General features: G+C 38.4%; 1 protein-coding gene across 1 annotated transcript in view; it reads left to right on the forward strand.

Annotated features, from left to right (window-relative positions):
* The window catches only part of ZFAND4 (zinc finger AN1-type containing 4), a 28,212-nt gene extending 10,284 nt beyond the window's left edge, over positions 1-17,928 (forward strand). Inside the window, exons 3-10 of the mRNA XM_082486212.1 lie at positions 4,673-4,748; positions 4,840-4,907; positions 5,450-5,636; positions 9,762-9,909; positions 10,713-11,894; positions 12,502-12,556; positions 14,851-14,965; positions 17,054-17,928. Of these exons, the coding sequence (XP_082342338.1) occupies positions 4,673-4,748; positions 4,840-4,907; positions 5,450-5,636; positions 9,762-9,909; positions 10,713-11,894; positions 12,502-12,556; positions 14,851-14,965; positions 17,054-17,189 (1,967 nt within the window). The 3' untranslated portion in view covers positions 17,190-17,928. The remainder of the gene's footprint in view (positions 1-4,672; positions 4,749-4,839; positions 4,908-5,449; positions 5,637-9,761; positions 9,910-10,712; positions 11,895-12,501; positions 12,557-14,850; positions 14,966-17,053) is intronic.
* The last annotated feature ends 1,821 nt before the right edge of the window (positions 17,929-19,749 follow it).

Consider the following 19,749-nt stretch of genomic DNA (forward strand, 5'->3'; position numbering starts at 1 on the left):
ATGAATGTTTTTCCTTTCTTATATTCTCATCCCTGCTAAACAAATCATTTATCTGTCTTCCGGGGAGAACAAAGTTCCCATGATGGATTGCATTTTTTCCCAAGTGTATACATTTGGACTTAAAAATTGGTCTAATTGTTCTGACAAACTTAGGAGATCTTCCAACAATTTCTTCATTTCTTTTTTAAAGTTCTTGACTTCTGTACTGGTTAGGGGCACATTCACAAATCCTCCCCCATTTTGAACTCCTGGCATCGGGACTTCCCATAAAGGATGCAGCCCGATTGGTTCCGTCATCTTCTCATTTTCTTCCACTATGGACGTCCTCACTTCCCGCCTCCATTTCCTCTGGCTTTCCCTTCTAACGGGGACCTGAGGCTCTTTTGCGCTTTCCGGAGGGTCCGGGTTATATGGGGAGGTAAATATTCAAGAGGATCCCAGACTGGTCTCTGGTCTTCCTCCTTCTCCTTTTGTATTTCCCATTTAAAAATCCCTGCAGCTCCTTTCCAACATGCTGCATACTTGCTTTCTTCTTCATCAAATGATTCTTTAGAGTTAACGTATACATTTAGTGCTTGACACAGCCACCCCTCTATAGAATCATACTTTGGCCAATACTACTCTGGCCTTATGGGCTCTTTGGTCCATTTAAACATACAATATATAATCTTCTTTCTTTTATCTTTATCCCGGGTGCAGGACTCTCCTTCCTGCCCCATTGTAACAACATCCTCCCTAATGGACTGTCTGGAGGTATTCCTGGAATTTCCCTTAAATTCCTTTTTACTTTTCCCTTGTCCCAATTTTTTCCCCGGGGGATCTCTCAACTCCAGCCTTTCGCTTCGTCTCTTCACCGGCCGGTCTCCTCGCGGAGATACGGAACCGCGGTTAGAAAGACTCCGCACTCGCTTCGCAGATCTAGTCCGCGTCTCATTCACACCACTCTCAATCCCCCGTCACCCAGCCGCCCGAGTAGTACTTAACAGTCAATTTTCTTACCCGGGTCTCGTGCACGAGTGTTATCGGCTGCCGCGGTTATCCCTGGGACCCCTCTTTGGTCCACGAGCCCCTTCGCCGGACTGTTGCCGCTGGTCCGTCACCGAGGGCGGGGAGAATCCGAGGATTGCTGAAATCAGCAGTGGCGCGCCGTCCCGGTCTACTCACCCGTCCAAGGCTCCGAACGTGGGCTTCAGGTCTCCCGGACGAGCCCCCAAATTGTGAGAAACGCGCTCACTGTATTGAATTTTAGTCTGGGGCAAATTCGGTGGAGCAAAGAATATTTATTACAGCGCTGGGAGTTACACAGGGGGTTTCTCCTCCTGTGCCTCATTTTTCCCTTTACAACCGCTTGTTTTTATTTCGTATTCCTTATAATTATTCATGTTTCTTCTTGGAACATGGTTTGCATAATCAATGAGTTTTTGGAACGCGACCCACCCCCAAATACATAAACAATGAGTTCTGGGAATGCAACCCACCCCCAAATACATAGTCAATGAGTTCTGGGAATGCAACATGCCCCCCTCCCAGGCGGCATGCTTCCTCCGGGGTCTTCCTGATAGTCCATGGAGGGAGGGCCAAAGTCTTTATCACCATGTCCTTCTTGTGGCTTCTTCACTCCTTACACCTCTTTGGTTATCTTAGCTAACTACACCACCCTTTGTTCTGCAAATTTTCGGTAGTTCTAACTGTTGCTTTCGTCTGATATCCTATTTAAAACTATCCCTTTTCCAAACGCATAGCAAGCACACACCCATCTTAGCTGAAGCCATAGCGAGCACACATTCATTTTTAGCTGAAGCAAAATTTTTGCCAAATTACTTATTACAGCTGAAAGGTAAGTCCACTGTTTGAACTTTGACTCTGAACTGTTTGTGGTGTTTTTAAACATAGTAACCTTCTACCTACACCATAAAATGAAGTTTGTTCTGAAATCTACGGGTTTTTTTTTCTGGGTCAGATTTGACCACAATAATTTCTCTGATGAGCCTACTTAGTGTGCCGAAAAGAGGAGTAAAGGAGTGAAGCCTAAGGAAGTATCCAATACGCTGATTCAGAGACAGGGTAGGGTACCTACTTCTCTCCCTGCCCCATTTAGTAGGTCAGATTGTCAGCACATCTGCAGCCATTTCAATAGACAGTCTGAAGACTCTTCTGTCCTCCTGTAGCATTACCTGGCTAGCCCACTTCCATCTGAGCACTGAGATGTAGCTTATTGCCCTACTTTCCTCTCTTCTCTGCCAATTTAGAGCAGGTTAGTGATATAGTCTCATGCTGCTTAGGGAGAGGGGATAGTGGATGGTTATCTCGCAGTTCTCATTATTGTGGCCAGTTTTACATGCTGGTCCCATGTGCAAATGTCTACTCAAGAAAGCTTTACTATAATCCAGAAAAGGGACAGCTGATGCATGTTTTCTTGCACCTGAACCTATAAAACGCATACCGTTTGCTCCATGTATAAATACAGAATTCTTAGAAAGCAACATAAGAGGGAATTAGTAATAAAGACTTGTCTGTTTCCCATTACAGCAGAGTATAGTCTTTTCATCTGTTCATTTCATCAAAAATACATTGTCATTGTTAGAGGAACAAAAACATGTTTCACTGCAGCACTGCCAGTTGCAAGCCAGCCTTTTTAACAAATACTCTCTCAGTTTATCAAAGTAATTGGAAATTGCTCCTTGGAGGCTGCTGAAACCATAACAAATACAGACAGTAATGACTGTTTGTAATCAGAAGACTGCAAAACAACACAGAAAAGAACTTCACTGTAGACTCACTGGCTCTTGCCAGCTTGTTCTTGTTTTGCTTACGCTGCAGACTTGAAACATAACCAATAACCAGTTATAAAATAGCTGGCAGCGTAGCAGCAATTATGTTAGTCAACTGTATGAACGTATTCTTGTCATAAATGTCTTGTGGACTTCAGAGGATACAAGATTCACATTAAATACCATCCAAGTGAAGTTGTGTTAGATGTTCATAAAAGAGAAGCTTTAGATGTAAGCTGTGGTAACAAAAGGAAAACGTTATCTTCTCTAAAACTTAAATAATGACAGTTCCTCCAAAGTACACTCCCTCTTCTGCACAGGGATGTCCACTTAGCAGATAGCCTGTTTGCTTGTTGAATCTGCTTGAGCTTTCATCAGAATCGGGTCCTCTTTTTCCTTGCTGGTGATGGGTGTTGGTAGCTTAGTGCCCTTCCTCCAGCTAGGAAGGGGCTACTTAACTGACCTTTTGCCACAGCTTGCTAAGCATTCTTGCAAGCCTTGGGAAGCTGAGATGTTTTTGGAAGCTGCATGGAAGAGTCTGATCTTTGTGTTACCCTCTCCCTTGCCAGATGTATTTTGGGAAGTCTTACTGTATAGCATTGCTACTTTGCATCTCCTTTTAAGTAGCTGAACATGCAATGAATAAAAGCATAAGATAAGGTTACTTAACCTTTTGGAAAATATATTTATAGATTTTGCTTCTTGGTAGTAGTGTTTAGACCTTTTTGAAAAAGTAGTTATTGGCCTCTATAGATTTTAATTTTAAATACATTTTGCCAGGAATGCACAGCGAGGTCTTAATTAGTACTGATGTTCAGTTTGTTTAGTGAAATTGTAGGTCTTTTTGACGCTGAAGGGAAGATATTTTTTTTCCAAAGGAGAAAAATACATCTATTCATCTTCCTATTATTTTGTTTGTTTGTTTGTTTTTGTGATCCAGGTTGTCTCATCCTTTCATAACTGTCCTGGTTTGTAAATTTTATTTGTTTTTTCCAAAATTTGGAAAGTGGCAGCATTCTACTAAAAATGCGTGAAGACCTCAGGTTGTACCAGCTTATGCTTATTATCTTTAACGTGTATTACATCTGTATCTAAGTGAGTTGACTAGGCAGGCAAAAAGAAACAAAGTTAGTCATTGTGTAAAATACGGATTTTTAATAAGGAACAAATAGCCAGCATGCTTACTTCCTTTTAACAAAAAATAGCCAAATCTGTCCCAGAACTTGAATTGAAAATGAGTATTACTGGATATAAGTAATAAAATGTTCTGATGGCCTAAAAGAACACCCACAAAATAAAAGTGTTTGTGGTACGAAGTTTGTCTGCTATGGTACTATGTTGTACATGTGAACTTTCAGGTTTCAAACCAAGCAGTGATAAAAACACATACATGGGTGTCACCACTGTAATAGAGCTGCCACCAGTTACCTTAATGCGTCCTTGTCTTTACTGTGAGTAATACAGAATATCAGTCTGTGATTAAATTATTCAGCAGTTCTGTAGTTAGAGGTTTTATCCTGCTTTTCCTTCTAGTAGACATAAAGCTATGAGGTACAGATAACAGGAAAAAACCTCTCTCATGACTGGAAAAGAGCAAGTATTCAACAAGCCTGAAGCAGTTGAATACTTCTGCAGACCCCTTGTTGACCCAAAAGATTGAGTATGACCACAAACTTGCTGAAAGCCTTAACTTTGTTCTTAATAACTATTTGGGAGGTTGGATATCATGACTGAAGGCTGCTCAAGTGCCTGTCCTTGTCCTGCTTCCTTTCTTCTTTCTCCTGTAATCCTCTTTCTCGCCTCTCTTCCGTTGCCCCCACATTCTTCAAAAAGCAAAACTCCTCCAAAGCCCTCCCACCATGCTCAAATTTTAATATTCTTTTTTTGTTTGTTTTGTTTAGGTATTCCGGTCTCTCAGCAGCACTTAATTTGGAATAATATGGAGCTGAAGGATGACTATTGTTTAAATGATTATAAGTAAGTATAGAATAAAATTGTAATGAATGTTTCTAAATTATTGTTAGTGTAAGAAATAATGCTACAAAAACTTATTTATTTTTATTTACAGCATTTCAGAAGGCTGCACTCTGAAGTTAGTTCTGGCTATGCGAGGTGGACCTATTAACACTAGAAGAGGTAAGTGTTAGCTAAAAACTAATGGGTTTTGTGCAACATCTTATAACTGCAAACAGCTTCTCTTAGCTAAGCATTTCAGACGAGCAGACTTCAGTTCCAAATTAATTGAAAAAATACTTAAAAAAAAAAACGGAGGGGTGTTTTTCCATCTTTTCTTCCTTAGCATATCAAGTGCACCATCCTTTTAGTTTTGTTTACCCTTAGTTTACCAAGTATCTTTGTATGTGTACAAACATCAAGTGTTAAAATGAGAAAATCTTTACCTGCAAAAAAAATGATATTGTAATGTCATTATACAAATAGTTTTTAAAATCTGGTTAGTAAGAATCAAGTATTGGTTCGGTCTGATGATAGATTTGGTTATGTGGACCACATATAGAGGAATGAAAATGGAGAAATCCCTTTGATAATTTTAACTTAGAAAACACTCAGCATATCTTCTAGGTTGGGAATTCTCATTGTAAACTAAGCTGAGCTCTCAAAGGTGATCAAAACAATTGTAATAATAATTTGGTTTTATTCTGTTTTTTTTCTCTCTTTAGTTCCTGTGGAAGACCCTATCAGGGAAATGGCTGACTACATGGATCCCAGTAGAGATGAGATCTGGGAGAAAGGGACATCCAACAAACAAGTTACCTTCTTAGTGTATCGAGAAGGAGATCAGTTGAATTTCTTCCGTGTGGTAGATCGGGGAGATGGCACTTTAACACCATTATCTGAATCTTTGAGGTAAAGTTGGTTTTAATCTTTATATTATTCTTCAAAAGGGGGGGTGCTGTATAATTTTGAGCTTTATTTGTTGACTTTGTCAAAAGAATGTCTGGAATATTTCTGTAATATTGCAAGAATTGTGCCCTAAACGCTACTAAAAAGCTGTAACTGGGTGGCCTAACAATACAGTGTTACTTTGTGGTCAGTGCTCATACTGACAGTTGTCTGTCACTGTATGTCAATAGAGAAAGATAAAGCTGATCTCATGCTTGAGGCAGTTCTCAACATTCCAGCCCTTTCTAAAAGGGAACATTTCACAGAAGAGTCAATTTGGCAATAAAGATGTGAAAAACTTTTGTAAAGTACTTTCTCTTCCATCTTAAGGCGTTTGTTTAGTTTTATAAACATTTCTCTGTTCACCGCATAAACTTTCTTTCTCGTATGGCTATGATTTGACTAAATGATTTGTCAGAAGATAGTAGATTGGCAGTGCAAAATCCTGAGAGGGTTTGTCTGAATATTCAGTGAAACTGTGGGGTTTTGGGTTTTGTTTTTCTTCTTTGTTCTGGTGTTTTGTTTTGTTTTGTTTTGGGATGTGTTTTTTTTTTGTCTGTTATTCTTGTTTTTTGTTTTTTTAATACATTGAAATAATTACCAATAGAGCTAGCCTTTGGAGGTAATTAGGCCTCAGATTAGCTACTCTAGAGGTACTGAACTCGTCTCAATCACTGTCACAGAATCGAAGTACTGCTGTCATCAGAAAAGCAAGTATGTCACTTAAGCTACTGCATTGTAGTAAACAGATTACTAGTCTTTTTCCTAAAGCTATCAAAATTGATAATATCTATTAAAAATTATTCAATTCTGTCTCTATACTGCAGCTTTTGGGTAAGTGTTTTTATCCCCTGAAGAACTTAATATTTGTGCAACTGTTCTGGCAACTAGCTGCATTTTCTCTGAGGCTAAGGCTTGCACTGTTTTAAGTAACTATCCTTGTTCCTGTTTGCAAAGTGAAAGCAAGAGCTTTGTACTGGGTTTATATTCAGTGTGATTCAGTAGGTTCAGAGTGATATTATTCTTACAAACTTTTATAAGAGATCTGTACTTAAAAACTACAGGCCGAATGAAATATCAAAGTTGAATTCCCACATAGTTATACAGAGTAGAAAGAGCTAGTGTTTCATATACAATTACTGGACAGAAAGAAGAGGAAAGATACAAATATTTTAAATTTGTGATCTTATCCTTCAGCCCCAGCACTCTTTTTCAGTAAATGACCACATACGGTATTGTGGGTAGAAACCACCATCATCAGTACGAACTGAGAACCTTGCTGCTGCATTGGCCTAGGTACACTTCTGGATGATGAGCAGACAGATGTAATTCCTGTTCTCACTGATGCCCTGCCTGTTACCACTTTGTTCCCTTTTACCTTTTAAATCCGAAAAACACCCAAACCTATCCAAAGACTTAGGACTGTCGATGCTGTACTGTGAGTTGGTGCAAGAAGTTGTCAGAAGGCGCTCAAACTTCATTTTTTCAGTATAATGGGATCCTTTGGTAATCTGCCTGTGTTCAGATTCTTGTGTGTGTGTCAGTTATTTTTGTTTCCTATTTAAAACTAATGTGGATAATTGTCTGGGAATCTGAGTACTTTTCAATTAGGTAGTTCTAGTGTATAGATTAAAGAGTAATTTACTTGAAATTGGCTAAATGTAGCAAACTGGAGGAATAAACCACACGCTTTTGGCTCTTGCAAGGCATTTGGTAAGCCTTTCAAAGCATAACGGCATGTATAAAAGTCAAATACATTATGCTTAAGAAAGGTGCTGTCACTGGTCAAATGATCCAGTTAGGTTGGAAGGCACCTGTGTTGAAAATACTCAGCTCGAGATGTTTCTCTTCCTCTGTGCTTTCTCTGGGAGTTCATTAATTAGCTTTTCTACTAAGGCAGACAGCAATTTGGCAGGTGGGGAAGAAATCTTCCTTTTTGAATTTGTTATTATGGCCAGGTCAGACTTTGTTTCCATTCTCTCTTCCCTTTGCTACTTTTTCCATTTTCCACAAAGTGGACTGTTTCATTTGATCTTTATAGAGGAAGGCTATGAATCACTCTGAATACTAGTGTTTTCCACTCTGACAGTTAAATGTGTTTGCATGTGTGGGTATAGTGGTGACTGGGCATTTTGAGGCACTTGTTTATCAGCTTTTCTCACATTGCTTGTGTGCGGAGCAGAATTTAGTGACTGCCATTTAGAAATGAGACATTTGGTTAGGTTTTGTTGTATAGTTCTCCAGATCATTTTATTTTATCTGTAGTTAAGTTAATGGTTAAAATGTGAGAAGATGTAAATACTTAATGATTATTGTCTCTGAGTTTAAAGAAAGTTGTTGAAGTTGTGGTAGAGAACTGGCAAGCACTGGTGTCAAAAGTGTTTCAGCAAGCTCCTGATCACTTTTGAGGCCCACATTTTGCAATAAAGATCTTGTGGATAGTGACACCTGTGGACAAAGTAAACTTGAAACTTACCCATTGGAAAATGGGCTGAAAGTATTGTCATGAACAAAGCTTCCTTCTGTAATTTTACTATCGCATTAAAGCAAAAAATCTTTTGTTACTCCTTTTTTTAGTAATTTTTGGTTCCTATTTAGCCAGAAAATGCAAGAAAAAGGATAACAATGGTTTTTGCATTACCCCCCAAAAAACAAACAAAAAAAAAAAAAACAAAACAAAGAAAAAAAAAAAACCCAAGCAAACATGAGGCATATCAGTTTTCCTTCCATCTTTACCTTGAAGGAAGGGAAGTTCAAAGAATTTGTTTGAGTTGGTGACTTAAATCTTTGCAGAGTTAATTCTTAAATGATTCTTTAGTGTTGAATCTTTACCTGGAGAGGTGTGTAATATACTTGCTGATTGTCCCCACATGAAGCTGTTCAGTTTTTGGTAAGAAATCACTGACTCTTGCTTTGAATTTGCTGCCATCTTACTCTTAAAGATCTGTCTCCCAGCCTTTGGAATTTTGCTACATTTTAGGAAATGGATTTGGAGAGTCAGTGCAAAAAAACTGGCTCTTGACTAAGGGCAGCAGAATATTTCCAAGAATCAGGTAAGATGCCAGCTCTAAGTTAGTGACAATTTTGGGGGGTTGTTTTCATACTTTCTTATGACCTTCAGTTCTTCCTTGATCTGTTTTGGAGAGTAGAAACTTTAGTTACATCTACTAGGATGTTTGTGTGAACGCAGGGGAATTGCCCGATTGCCATGATTTCTAGATGCTGACAGCCTGATGGAAGAACTAAAACACTTTAAAATGTACTATATACAACATTGAAAATGCATCAATTTGTAATGAATTGGATACTCTTAATGGTTCTTTCAGTTCACTGTCAAATGTTGGATGTGTGCTAGTGATTAATGCTTCATAGGAAAAACAAGTCAAATACTGACTTTAAAACATTGAGGTTTTGAGTTCTGTTAGAATACAGAATAGAAAAAGGCAGTGTGATGCTATACATTTCCAGCAACTTCCAAGTTAAAATATTTTCTCTTGGGTCTAGCAATTCTAATCTGTTTATTTTTTTCCAAATGTGAGACTCTTTGGATACCTAAACTGACCCTTTTTTATTTTTTTTTTTTTTATTTTGAAAAGGAGAAATAGAATATCACATCCACATGGGTGACCCCTCCATTTCCATTTATGGTGAGAACACCCCTCAGGATGGATAGAAATTTGGACTTTCCTTCCATGCCAGTGTCTGGTTAATTGGAAAACTGATCAGCTTGTTGTCTGAGTCACACAGTTAACAGCTTTGGCCATACCTTCAGGAGACATTTGTGGAACTGGATATCCCCTCTGTGGGGAAAATATATAGTGAGTGTGAACCAACTGTATATAGTATAACAACTGCCCAGAAGCGTGGCTATGTTATGATTTCAGCATCATTGCTTTGCGTGAGCATCTAATAAAGAATGCTTATATGCTAAAATAAATGGATTTGAAATGTCTTTGTGTACAGTTTTACATAATGCTTTGTCAACAGATCAACTACGGATATGACTTTCTAGTTGTGAGAATACTCTACATTGAAAACGTAATTAATTTACTGATTAGACGGTGAACAGAAACTTTCTTTTATTTTCAGCGGTGGTTCAGTTTATAACTTATATGCTGATGATGAAGATGAGACAGAGGCATCACCTTCTGGACAACAGATAATTGAGAATTCAATTACTATGAATAAAATGAAACTACTCAAGGCAAAGATGGAGAACATGAATCTGAGCAAAAAGGTGAAGTTGTAATTTCAATTCTTCTATTGTAAAATGGCTTGCGCTTTCCTAGTGCTGACTTTTCTAAAAAGCAGGTCATGTATTTTGCTGTCTTGGGAAGTGGTCATGGTAGATGATTTCTTATCTGTTGTTTAAGTAAATGCTAAAAGTTCTGCTGTGGGGCATTTGCTTTACTTGGATCTGGCTGTCTGCATTCAAAGAATTCACTACTGGTTCTGGATTTATTTACATGTGTGTGGGGTTGTTTTGTTGGGTTTTTTTGTTTGTTTTTTGTTCTGATACTTTAAGTAGTGTTGGTTTGCAGTACTGCTCTGGTAAAAATCAGTGTTTGTCTTACAGCATTTCTAATGAAGTTTCATTTAACTGAAAAGCCTATACAAATTAAAAAGTTAAATACAAGAATGAGATTACCTGTAAGATAAAATGTTACGTTGGTGTTCGGGTCTGTGTAGGTTACCTAGATGTAAAATGAAGATGATATACTTTCATTGTTTGTCATCTTTGAGATCCTAAGCTATTCTGGATAACTTTGATGGCATTCTGGCTTCCCTTTTCTATTCCTCTGACATGCGGCCTGTTTACTAAAAAGCCTTTTCTGATTATAATCTTTGATTTTATTATTCAGATGTTTGGGTGAAGTCTTGATGGCTAGTAACAGATGAGGGAGTAGAAAAAAATTATTTGGTCCTTTCTGGCCTTACACTGTCTGAATTCCTGGGAATATGATCTCTGTCAGGTCTTTGAATGCAACCATAATTCAAATACTAATTGTTGTTCTATGTGGGTTTTGGTTTTTTGAATAGCCTAAGAAAACTGTCAAGGTGAAACCTCGTCCTCCAATGGCTCCTCGACCATCTAGTGGCTCAGTGGCTGCTGCTCGTCACCGCTTTTTAAGAGTGCTCCCCCATATCGGACAGTCCTGCCTACCTCCTCCTGGGAATTCATATCCCTCAGAGTCTTCCCAAAACGCACTTTCAGCATTGGCTACTTTGGCCACTGCTGGTAGAACAATGCCATCCACAACTAATGACTTTCTTAAGGAAGATGATACTTGGCAGAGCAACTCTTGGTCTCAGTCAGTTAGTAGCATCAGATTACCACCAAAAATATCTCGTGTCGAACTAGAAAATGCAAAACTACCTACAAATAGTATTTTGACTCCTGTTTCATCTCTTCCTGCAAATTCAGAAAAAGCATCTGAAAACGTGACCTCAGCAAGTGAGGAGGATACTGTTTTGTTTCCGAATCTAACAAATGTAGAACTGTACGGAACAGAAGAAAAACTTTTACCTGAAACAGATGCGTTTGCTTTGTTAACAGAAGCAAGCGCCACTGAACAGTGTAGTGAGATATATGACATAGGAAAGGTGAGCCCAGAACTTGAACCGTCTGATGGAGGTGAGGAATCTAAGGTTGTAGAGCAGCATAGAAAACCTATTAGCAAAGTGCTGAGCACTGCAGCAATGGGGGCTGGTCTTCTCAGTACTCGTGAATTAAGTCCACAGAAAAATCTGCTTTTGTCACCTCTTCGGTATTCAGCGCAAGTGGCACGTCACAGTTCTCTGAAACCACAAACACAACCCAAATGCTTTGAGGCTGGTAACTTGAGATCTACAGCTGCCCCAAATGTGCTTCGATCCTTGGAAGTCCGTAGTATAGCAGACTCCTCTTTTTCTAGGACTACTAGATTTCGTAGCGTGAAAGTAGAGTCGCTTGGCAGAAGACCTGACGTAATTTCTAAAGCAGAGGCTAGGGACATCACAGATGTGGCTAACAAGGCATCCAAAGAACCCGTGAGTTCTGCAAGTAACTTAGGATTTCTGGCTTCGCTGGCCCGAAGCACAAACAGGGAAAGTTTACAGAGTTCCTGTGGGACAGGCAGGTTTCGGACTTCTGGTATTGCACTACCTACAAACCTTCAGCATTTTCAGGAAGAAAGCGTTAGGAAAACTGCTCCTCCAAATGAAGCTGCTGAATATATTCTAGTGAGTACTAATGCTTCCAACAAAATTGAAGTTTTCCTGTCTTTTCTGGTACTGGTGTTATGAAAACTGTACTTTCGTGTCTGTCTATGTGTCTTTTCAGGAAAGGTGGAGGGGGAGGTGTACTTAAATCCTTGATAGTCGTAAACTGTTTTCTAAATTCCTGTTGGTATCTTAATGGCTTGTTTATCTAAACAGGTCCTAGAAGTAATTTTTCTGAAAAATTAGAGTGGTTGTTCAGTTCACAACTAAAATTATTCATTATTGTAATGATAGAATTACAAGTGTCTGTGTTTGAAGTGCCATCTGACTTCTGCAGCTCACTAATCGTAATTTATTAGAAAGCTTGCCCTGTGACTGGCACCATACATGCCTAGCTTCGGATCTTTAATGTACTTTGTTTTGGTGTGTTGTGAAGTGCGGGGAGACTATTCCATAGTCATTTTGAGTATTTGAATGTTGCAGAATTTTAATTTTTTGTATAGAAGTCTTCTTGGATGTTGATTGATACAACATTGATTTCAGATAAGCTGATACCAGACTGCCTGACTTTTCACTTAATTTCCATCTACTAGTAATTTCCTTGTGGAAATTTTTTTTTTTTTTTTAGTCTGCGCATGGGCTTGGAATGAATGGAAGTATTGCAGCTGTAGGGAAAAGAGTAGGTAAGTAATGTGATTTAAACAATAATTGAAGATGACTCTTTAATCTTTCCTGATATATCACATATATAGAGGACAAGAATCGTATATCTTTGTAAGGCATGTGTCTTTCAGAGTCCTTGCTGTATTACACTTCTATAGCATAGTATAACTTTTAATATTTTAAGCAATTCTTTAACGTACAGATGTTATCCAGATCTTAGGTAGACAAAACTGACTCTTTCATAGCTTTTTTTAATACTTAATGAATCCTGCATGTCTTCTGTAGACATAAACATGACTTTCTGCTCTGAAGTTTCCAAATGGTCAGTTCTGTGAATACTTCTGACTGTACTAAAATCAGAGCAAAATTTATCAGTAGCATTATCTTTAGGACTACAGCCTGAGCCAGAAGGATTTGGCAAAAGAAAAGCGTGGAGGAAGCAAATGCTGAAGGTTACTGATATTGTGCAGATTTTTTGTGATAGGCATCATTCTTTCTGCCCTAGTCTTGGTAACTGTGGAGTGCTTAATGCTTGACAGCTACTGAAAATGGATGCCTTGTGCCTAAATATTAATCTTATGTGATTATTTCTCTTGGGAGGAATGGAATTGTCTAGATTAATACTTTTAAAACTCTTAAGATAGTGAGCTAAAGATTCTCAACACAATCAACTTTTCATCTTTGCAGCTTGACTTGCAGTTTGCAGGTTTTCTTTCTATATGACCTCAGGAAAGGAAAGCAGGAAAAATGGTGTAATTGTAATGATGTAGGAGCAAAAGCTGCTAAAATACTGGATTGTGCCTTCGTTTCACAATTCAGGGTGCAGCTTTGAATTGACAGTCAATTCATAAATAGGTCTGTCCTTACCTACTCCATGATAAAAGAGGTGATACCCTGATGGCCTGGTCTGCATGATAGGGAAGCCTATTATCATCTGCATCATTTTGGCTAGAACTATGAAGAAGACACTCCTCAGGTGTATCTTATGTCAGACAAAAATGTATTTTCCAAAAGGTTCCAGATATGAGAAGGACAAAGTTGGTGTTGTCATATCAAGCATGGCCTTGAGAGAGAGGTGACTGGTAGTGATCTGTTGTACAGTTGGCCAAAGGACAGGTGCCATTTGTTATCCAAATGACAGGTTCAGTTTGTTACCCAACGCCTTCACTTGCATGTAATTGCTGTAGGGACCATAAACGTGAGGACAGGTGTATTGTATTTTCTGTTTAAGTATGGCCCACAGTGGGGGCTGTCTTCAAGCTCTGTCTTTTTCACAAACTGGGCTAACTGATGCTCCTGAAATAGTATGCTTTTAGGTGATGAAACTGATAGCATGGGCAAACAGTGTCTGGAAGTTTCCATGCTAGATAGCAATGGGATAGCACTGCTTGGTAGCGATGACTGCAATGTGTAGGGACTGCCTGGTGTTACTATTGAATGTAGGCTGCTGTACCTCAGCTGAGAAATGACTGTTGGGATTAAAGGTGCGCTGGACAAAAAATACTTCTGAACTGATGAGGTCACTTTTTGGGAGCATCCTGATAATATAGCGGTAGAAGCACTGAAAGACCGTTTAAGAGGATGCATTGATCACTTTCACTGTCATAGCATGTGGTAAATATGCATAAGCAAGTTGTGGACAAGGAGCTTATTTCTACAGAAGAAAGGACGATGCATTTTCTTTACATGTTTTCCAGTTATAAAGCAACAGCCAAGAATTACAGTCTTTAAAAAGTAAATTTTTAAGTACAGAAATTTTACAAACATCTGCAAAGTGCCTTGTGAAACCATATAGCTAAATAGAGGCCTGTAGTCTAATGATGTACTCTTCTTGCAATTATGGAGTACCAGCAAGATTTTAAAATGTTGCGGTATTTATTTGGCAAACTTGAGTTATTAGCTGCTGAATATACTAGATGCAAGGTACTTGAATGCCCAGTTGATTTTTTTGGAAAGCCATTGTGTGCAGTGCTTTCCCAGTTTCATTTTGCATTTGGGAAGACCATTAGGACATGTGTTTCTTGATTTCTTCTGTAACTTCTTGCTTATGTGAACTTTTAACAGGTGTTAAAAGTATTTGGTCTAAGTCCCACATTGTGCTGCCTCTTTCAAAGGTGTTTGTAGGCTTGATGTGTCTTTTGTGTTTTGGCTTTTGGGTTTTTGTTCCTCTCTGTTCACGTTTTGGGGTTTTCACCTGAAGTGTCCTAAGAAATGCAAAATGAGTCTGGGTTTCACAAGATAACAGTTAACTAGTTTGTGATCAGGAATAAGTAAAAATAAAATGTCTTTGCTGTCTTTCTACCTCTGAAATCAGGTGAAGCAACCCATCTTCCACCTGTGAATGGCTCAATTCAAGCAAAAAAGAAAATTACAAAGCATTGCTTTCTTTGCGGCAAGAAAACTGGATTGGCAACCAGCTATGAGTGCAGGTAGGCTGAGTGTATAACCAGCTGGTGTTGAAAATTGATAGCTGGATTAACCAAAAGGTTTTCTATGCTGCATGGCATTCTTCAAGCATAGCAAATCAAAAGACAACCTTCAAAAAAGTTGCAATTCTCAGTTCAGCAAAACTACAGGAATTAAAATTCAGGAATGTTGTACCTGTTCTGCTGTTGAGGTGTATGTTCTTCCAGGAAAATCAAGAAATGCAAAGTATCAAAAGGCAAGATATCGGGAAATAAAGAACATGAGTACAAAACAAGAATGATGACATTTTATATTGGTGTGAGGTGAATTTGCTACAGATTTATGTTCTGCCAAGTTTCTTAACAATAATTATATTGTTAACAATGTGAGGAAAAACTGGTTTTGTTAAAATTTTTCAGAAAATCTCCCTCAGATTTGGGCCTATTACAACACATGTGCCTGGTTTGTGAATTTATATGAATCTATATTTGACAACTTTTTGATTTTACACATTCTGTTTCTTGTGAGACTTCAGCCACCTTTTAGCATCTAGAGCATGTCGAAAGCAGAATGCCAAAGTGCTGGTCCCCCAAATCATGACTTGCAGAGAGCACAGTGAAACCTGGTGCTTGGTGGTGATCACTGCAAACTTTAAAAAGATGACCACACACACCCCCTTCCTCTGTTGATCTTAGTTCTCAAAGTATAGTTTCCCACAAGGGATTCTTTTCTCAGTATTGTTTCCCATGAGCTAGTTGAGGTTGGGAACTGCTGCACTGTGAAGGCTATATTTGAAGCTGATCTTGGTTCATGCCAATCAACAGCAAAATGAACAAGACTACTGCCATTGGGGAATTGTGTTGGAGAGTTTCAGGGTTACTCCTTACTGACTCTTCAGTCTTTGATTTTGAAACAGTTTTGGACACAGCACGCTTCCTGCTGAGCAAATAGCTGCGAGCTCTTCTAGAAGTAACTAAGCAGCTTGCTTAAGGTTAAAATGAAGCACAGAAAAAGGGGGGGAAAATCACACATCTCCAAGAATAGCATTCGTTCTAGTTTCAAAAGGAGCAACCATGTGACCTTCTACTAGAATGGAACATGAACCAAATAGAGAATACAGTCGTATGAGAGAACTGGTGATTAGGGGACCAAGAACCAAAGAAAAGCGTATTTATTACCAGGCACGCACAGCCTCAGGAACAGCTGCAGAGTTTATTATGAACCCAGATAGAGATAAATAGAGGATTATAGTATAATAGTGAGACAGTAAGTTGGATGAGTAATGTCTAATCCACTTCAAGAGAATTCTGAATTTGAATGATGTCAGTTTTTACTGCCAAGAAGTAACTTTATCAAATAATCAGGCAATGGGACACTAATATCAGTCTCCACTTAAAGCATTTGTTCAGCTCAGGTACAACAGCCAGCGTATGCTTTTCTCCTGTTTAGGAGTCTTAGCTGCCGAGCTGTCAAGTTTGAAGGCAAAAATCATAATCTTAACTCATTGAAATTGCAACTGATATTGGAAAGATATCCAGTCCTATAGGAAGTCATGTTCCTTATAGTTAGTTTGCCTCATGTCTTTACAGCTGACTAAATCTGTATTTATTAATCTCAAATAACTAATTTGAGTTTATGCCAGTCAGAAGTTGTGCTGAACTTAACATCTGTTTCGGTGGGCTGAGTGGTGTAGTGTTTTTGAACTGAAATGCGTTATGTGCATTTCACCTGATGCCATTATTTTAGTTCTGTGGTTTTGTCCCCTGAATTCTGCCGACTGATGTTGTGTGAGGTCTTTAAAAAAGAAATAAAATAAATCAAAGCCCATCATTCTTAATTTATAAGTGTGTTTGATCAGTGCTAGTTGGTTCCAGGACTACTGATCTTGCTTAACTTCCCAGCTGAAGAGACCATTGGGTCAAAACTGCAGCATTCAGTTACAAAAATGTCATTTTGATAATCCCACCAGTTAATGTTATCAGTCATGGATGATTAGAATCCAAACAGTTATGTTAAATAAACAAGACATGATTAAGCCAAAGGGCTCCCAGCATGTCAGAGAGTTAAAAGCTTTTGAAAGCTTGTAACTTCTAATATTCTTGATTCTTCAGATGTGGAAACAACTTCTGTGCAACGCACCGCTATGCAGAGACTCACACCTGCTCCTACGACTATAAGAGTGCAGGGCGAAGGTATTTGCAGGAGACCAATCCCGTCGTTAGTGCACCAAAGCTTCCCAAAATCTAACATGGTTGTGCTGCATGTGGCCGTTATGCCATTGAAGAGTTGTATTACATTGAGAGAAGCACTTGCTTAAACTGCATAATTTTGCCATGCTCCATATTTAAAGATTTGCCAAGTAATAAAAGCACATGAGGATGCATCCTGCCGAAGAATAATGTGAACACTACTGCAGTTAAAACTTTTCTTCTTTAGTGAATGAAAAGTTAAAGATTAGTTTTTAAAAACTTACACCATGATTTAACTGTTACTGCACGTCTTGTGTTGTGTTTTATATTTGGGAAAGCTATTTCACTAGACAAGTCTTCAAAAGATGCACTTTACTAACTTTATTTACTGTATAACCAGACTTGAGGGGGTGTTGTAATGAGGGTGTCATGTATTGTCTTCTGTACTCTTGCGTTTTTTGTCCATTGCGTGGTATCTTCTAAGTTATTTCACTAGAAAGATCCTCCTCCCTCCCCTTTCTTCAAGCGGCCTATTTTGAGATTTTTAAGGGGGTAGTGTGTTCTCCCCTCCCCATTCTTTTCAGATTGGTATTCATACACTGTGTATCCATTCTGGAAATTATATATCATATTAATCACATTTTCTTAAAAATAATACTGTTTATATGACAAGTTTGTTTTTAAATAGAAAATTCCCCCTTTATTGCCATTAAATATAAGGAACAACTTATTTTAACTTCTTTTGTAAGCCTAGGGTTTTTTTTAAGACTTCACAACTTGGTTTGTTAAGATGTTGAATGCTGTTACTGGAAGAAATTCTAATAAATATTAAATTTTATTGTGGTTTATGCTCTTATAAATGCACAAAATAACTTTTCCTATCTTACAGCATGCTCCTAAATTAAAAGTTGGGCTTTGTTTTGGGGGAGAAGGGATTTTTTTGTTTGGTTTCTTTTTTTTCCAGAAGCATTGGCTCACATCTGTTCCTACTGAAGTCAGTGGGAAAATTCCCACCAACTTTATTAGGAATAGTGTGACTGACACGATGTGCTTTAAATAAACCTCCTGAAGTCTTACAGATATACTAGCAAAGGCAAAATGGGTGTTCAACAAATGGCATATGTTAACCTGCAGCCTTTCTCCCCTCCAGCTGATACTGTACAAAGGCAGTTCAGTAATTGCATGAGACACCTCTGATAAGCATGCGGCTACTGCAGACAGTGATGTTGGAGGAACATACCTGCTGAAAGCCTTTCCTCTTTCATTCCCTTAATGTGCCTGAAATCTTTTTATAAGCTTATGTTGCTTGAGGTGTTCCGGTATAAACAGATTAATAAAAAACCTACAACAAATCACCAAAACAGAAGAAACCCCTCCACATAGCATCTAGACATTTGAATGTCATGGGCCCTTTCTTGCCAGAGTCCTCAGCTACTTACTTGGGTTGTTGGTATTAAAATGATCTATGCTGCATTCTAGTCAAACAGTAGCAGCTGATGAGCATGGCAATCAGAAGTTGGGCCAAAAAAATAAAGAGGATCGCTGAAAGGGAGAGAAGTAACTTCAAGAATTCTCATCCTTGGAGGAAATCCATTTTGTGTACTCCACCTGCAACTTCTTAAACCTTCCGGAGTTTTCAGAGAGCAATGACCTCAGAAAAAAAATTTCAAACTCGTTCTTCTGAGCAGTGATAAGGTAACAAGGTAGTTCCATGTGTGTGACCTCTAGGCTTATTCTTACTGGAGAAAGTTGCATCTAGTATGAAGAACACATCGTTACTGAGCAGTGCTAGCCACCATGAACACGCCTGTAGTTTTTATTTCATCTCACAGGGGACAATATCTGATGCCGAAGAAAAGAATAAGGAACAGGGCAAACGTAGTAGTGTTTTCCCAGTCATTACTTATTTGTGGCTCAGCAGCTTTCTTAAGACAGAAGCATTGGTCTTTTTGTAGGTACAGAAGAGAGAAGTGGAATTAAAATAATCTGATTTTGTGTAAGTATAATTGTCAGGAAGTTATTTTGCAGTGTGGCCCTACTCAAATTTTAGTAAGACTGCATAACTGAGACGTGCGGCAGGAAGTCTCCGAGTCCAATCTTGTTTGTGACTCTCCCTTTCTGCATGTGCATAACGAAGCGCGCAACAGTACTTTTCTGAAAAATGTCATGGAGTAATAACCTAATTTCCATGTGTGTAGCTTCTCATAACTTTTATTATACCTCATTTTGATTATACCTAATACATTTCTTGTGCAGAACTCTTCTGGTTTTGTTCTCGTCTCCAATACTGTGTTACAGGCACTCTTATTTTCAACCAGTAGTACAGCCCTAAGAGCACTTAAATTTGTGATTAACTGTTTTAGTTGCTAATTTATATGCTATTGGGTTTTACCAAATCCTGTGTTAGACTGTGCTATGGATTAATTATTGTTTACTGTGTAAACTTACCTAAATGGTTTGGTTTTCTGAGTATTAGTCTGTGGTGCTACACATCTGCTGTAGACAAATGTTTAGCTTTTGTGTATTTGTTCATGTAATTAGATTGTATCATAAATCATTTACATAATGGAAGTTTAACAATGACTTTGGTGTGTGCTTCTCTACCTTTCTGTCTTTTG

This window comes from Vanellus vanellus (genome assembly GCF_965231255.1).
Source record: "Vanellus vanellus genome assembly, chromosome: 7".
In the NCBI taxonomy this organism is placed as follows: Eukaryota; Metazoa; Chordata; class Aves; order Charadriiformes; family Charadriidae; genus Vanellus; species Vanellus vanellus.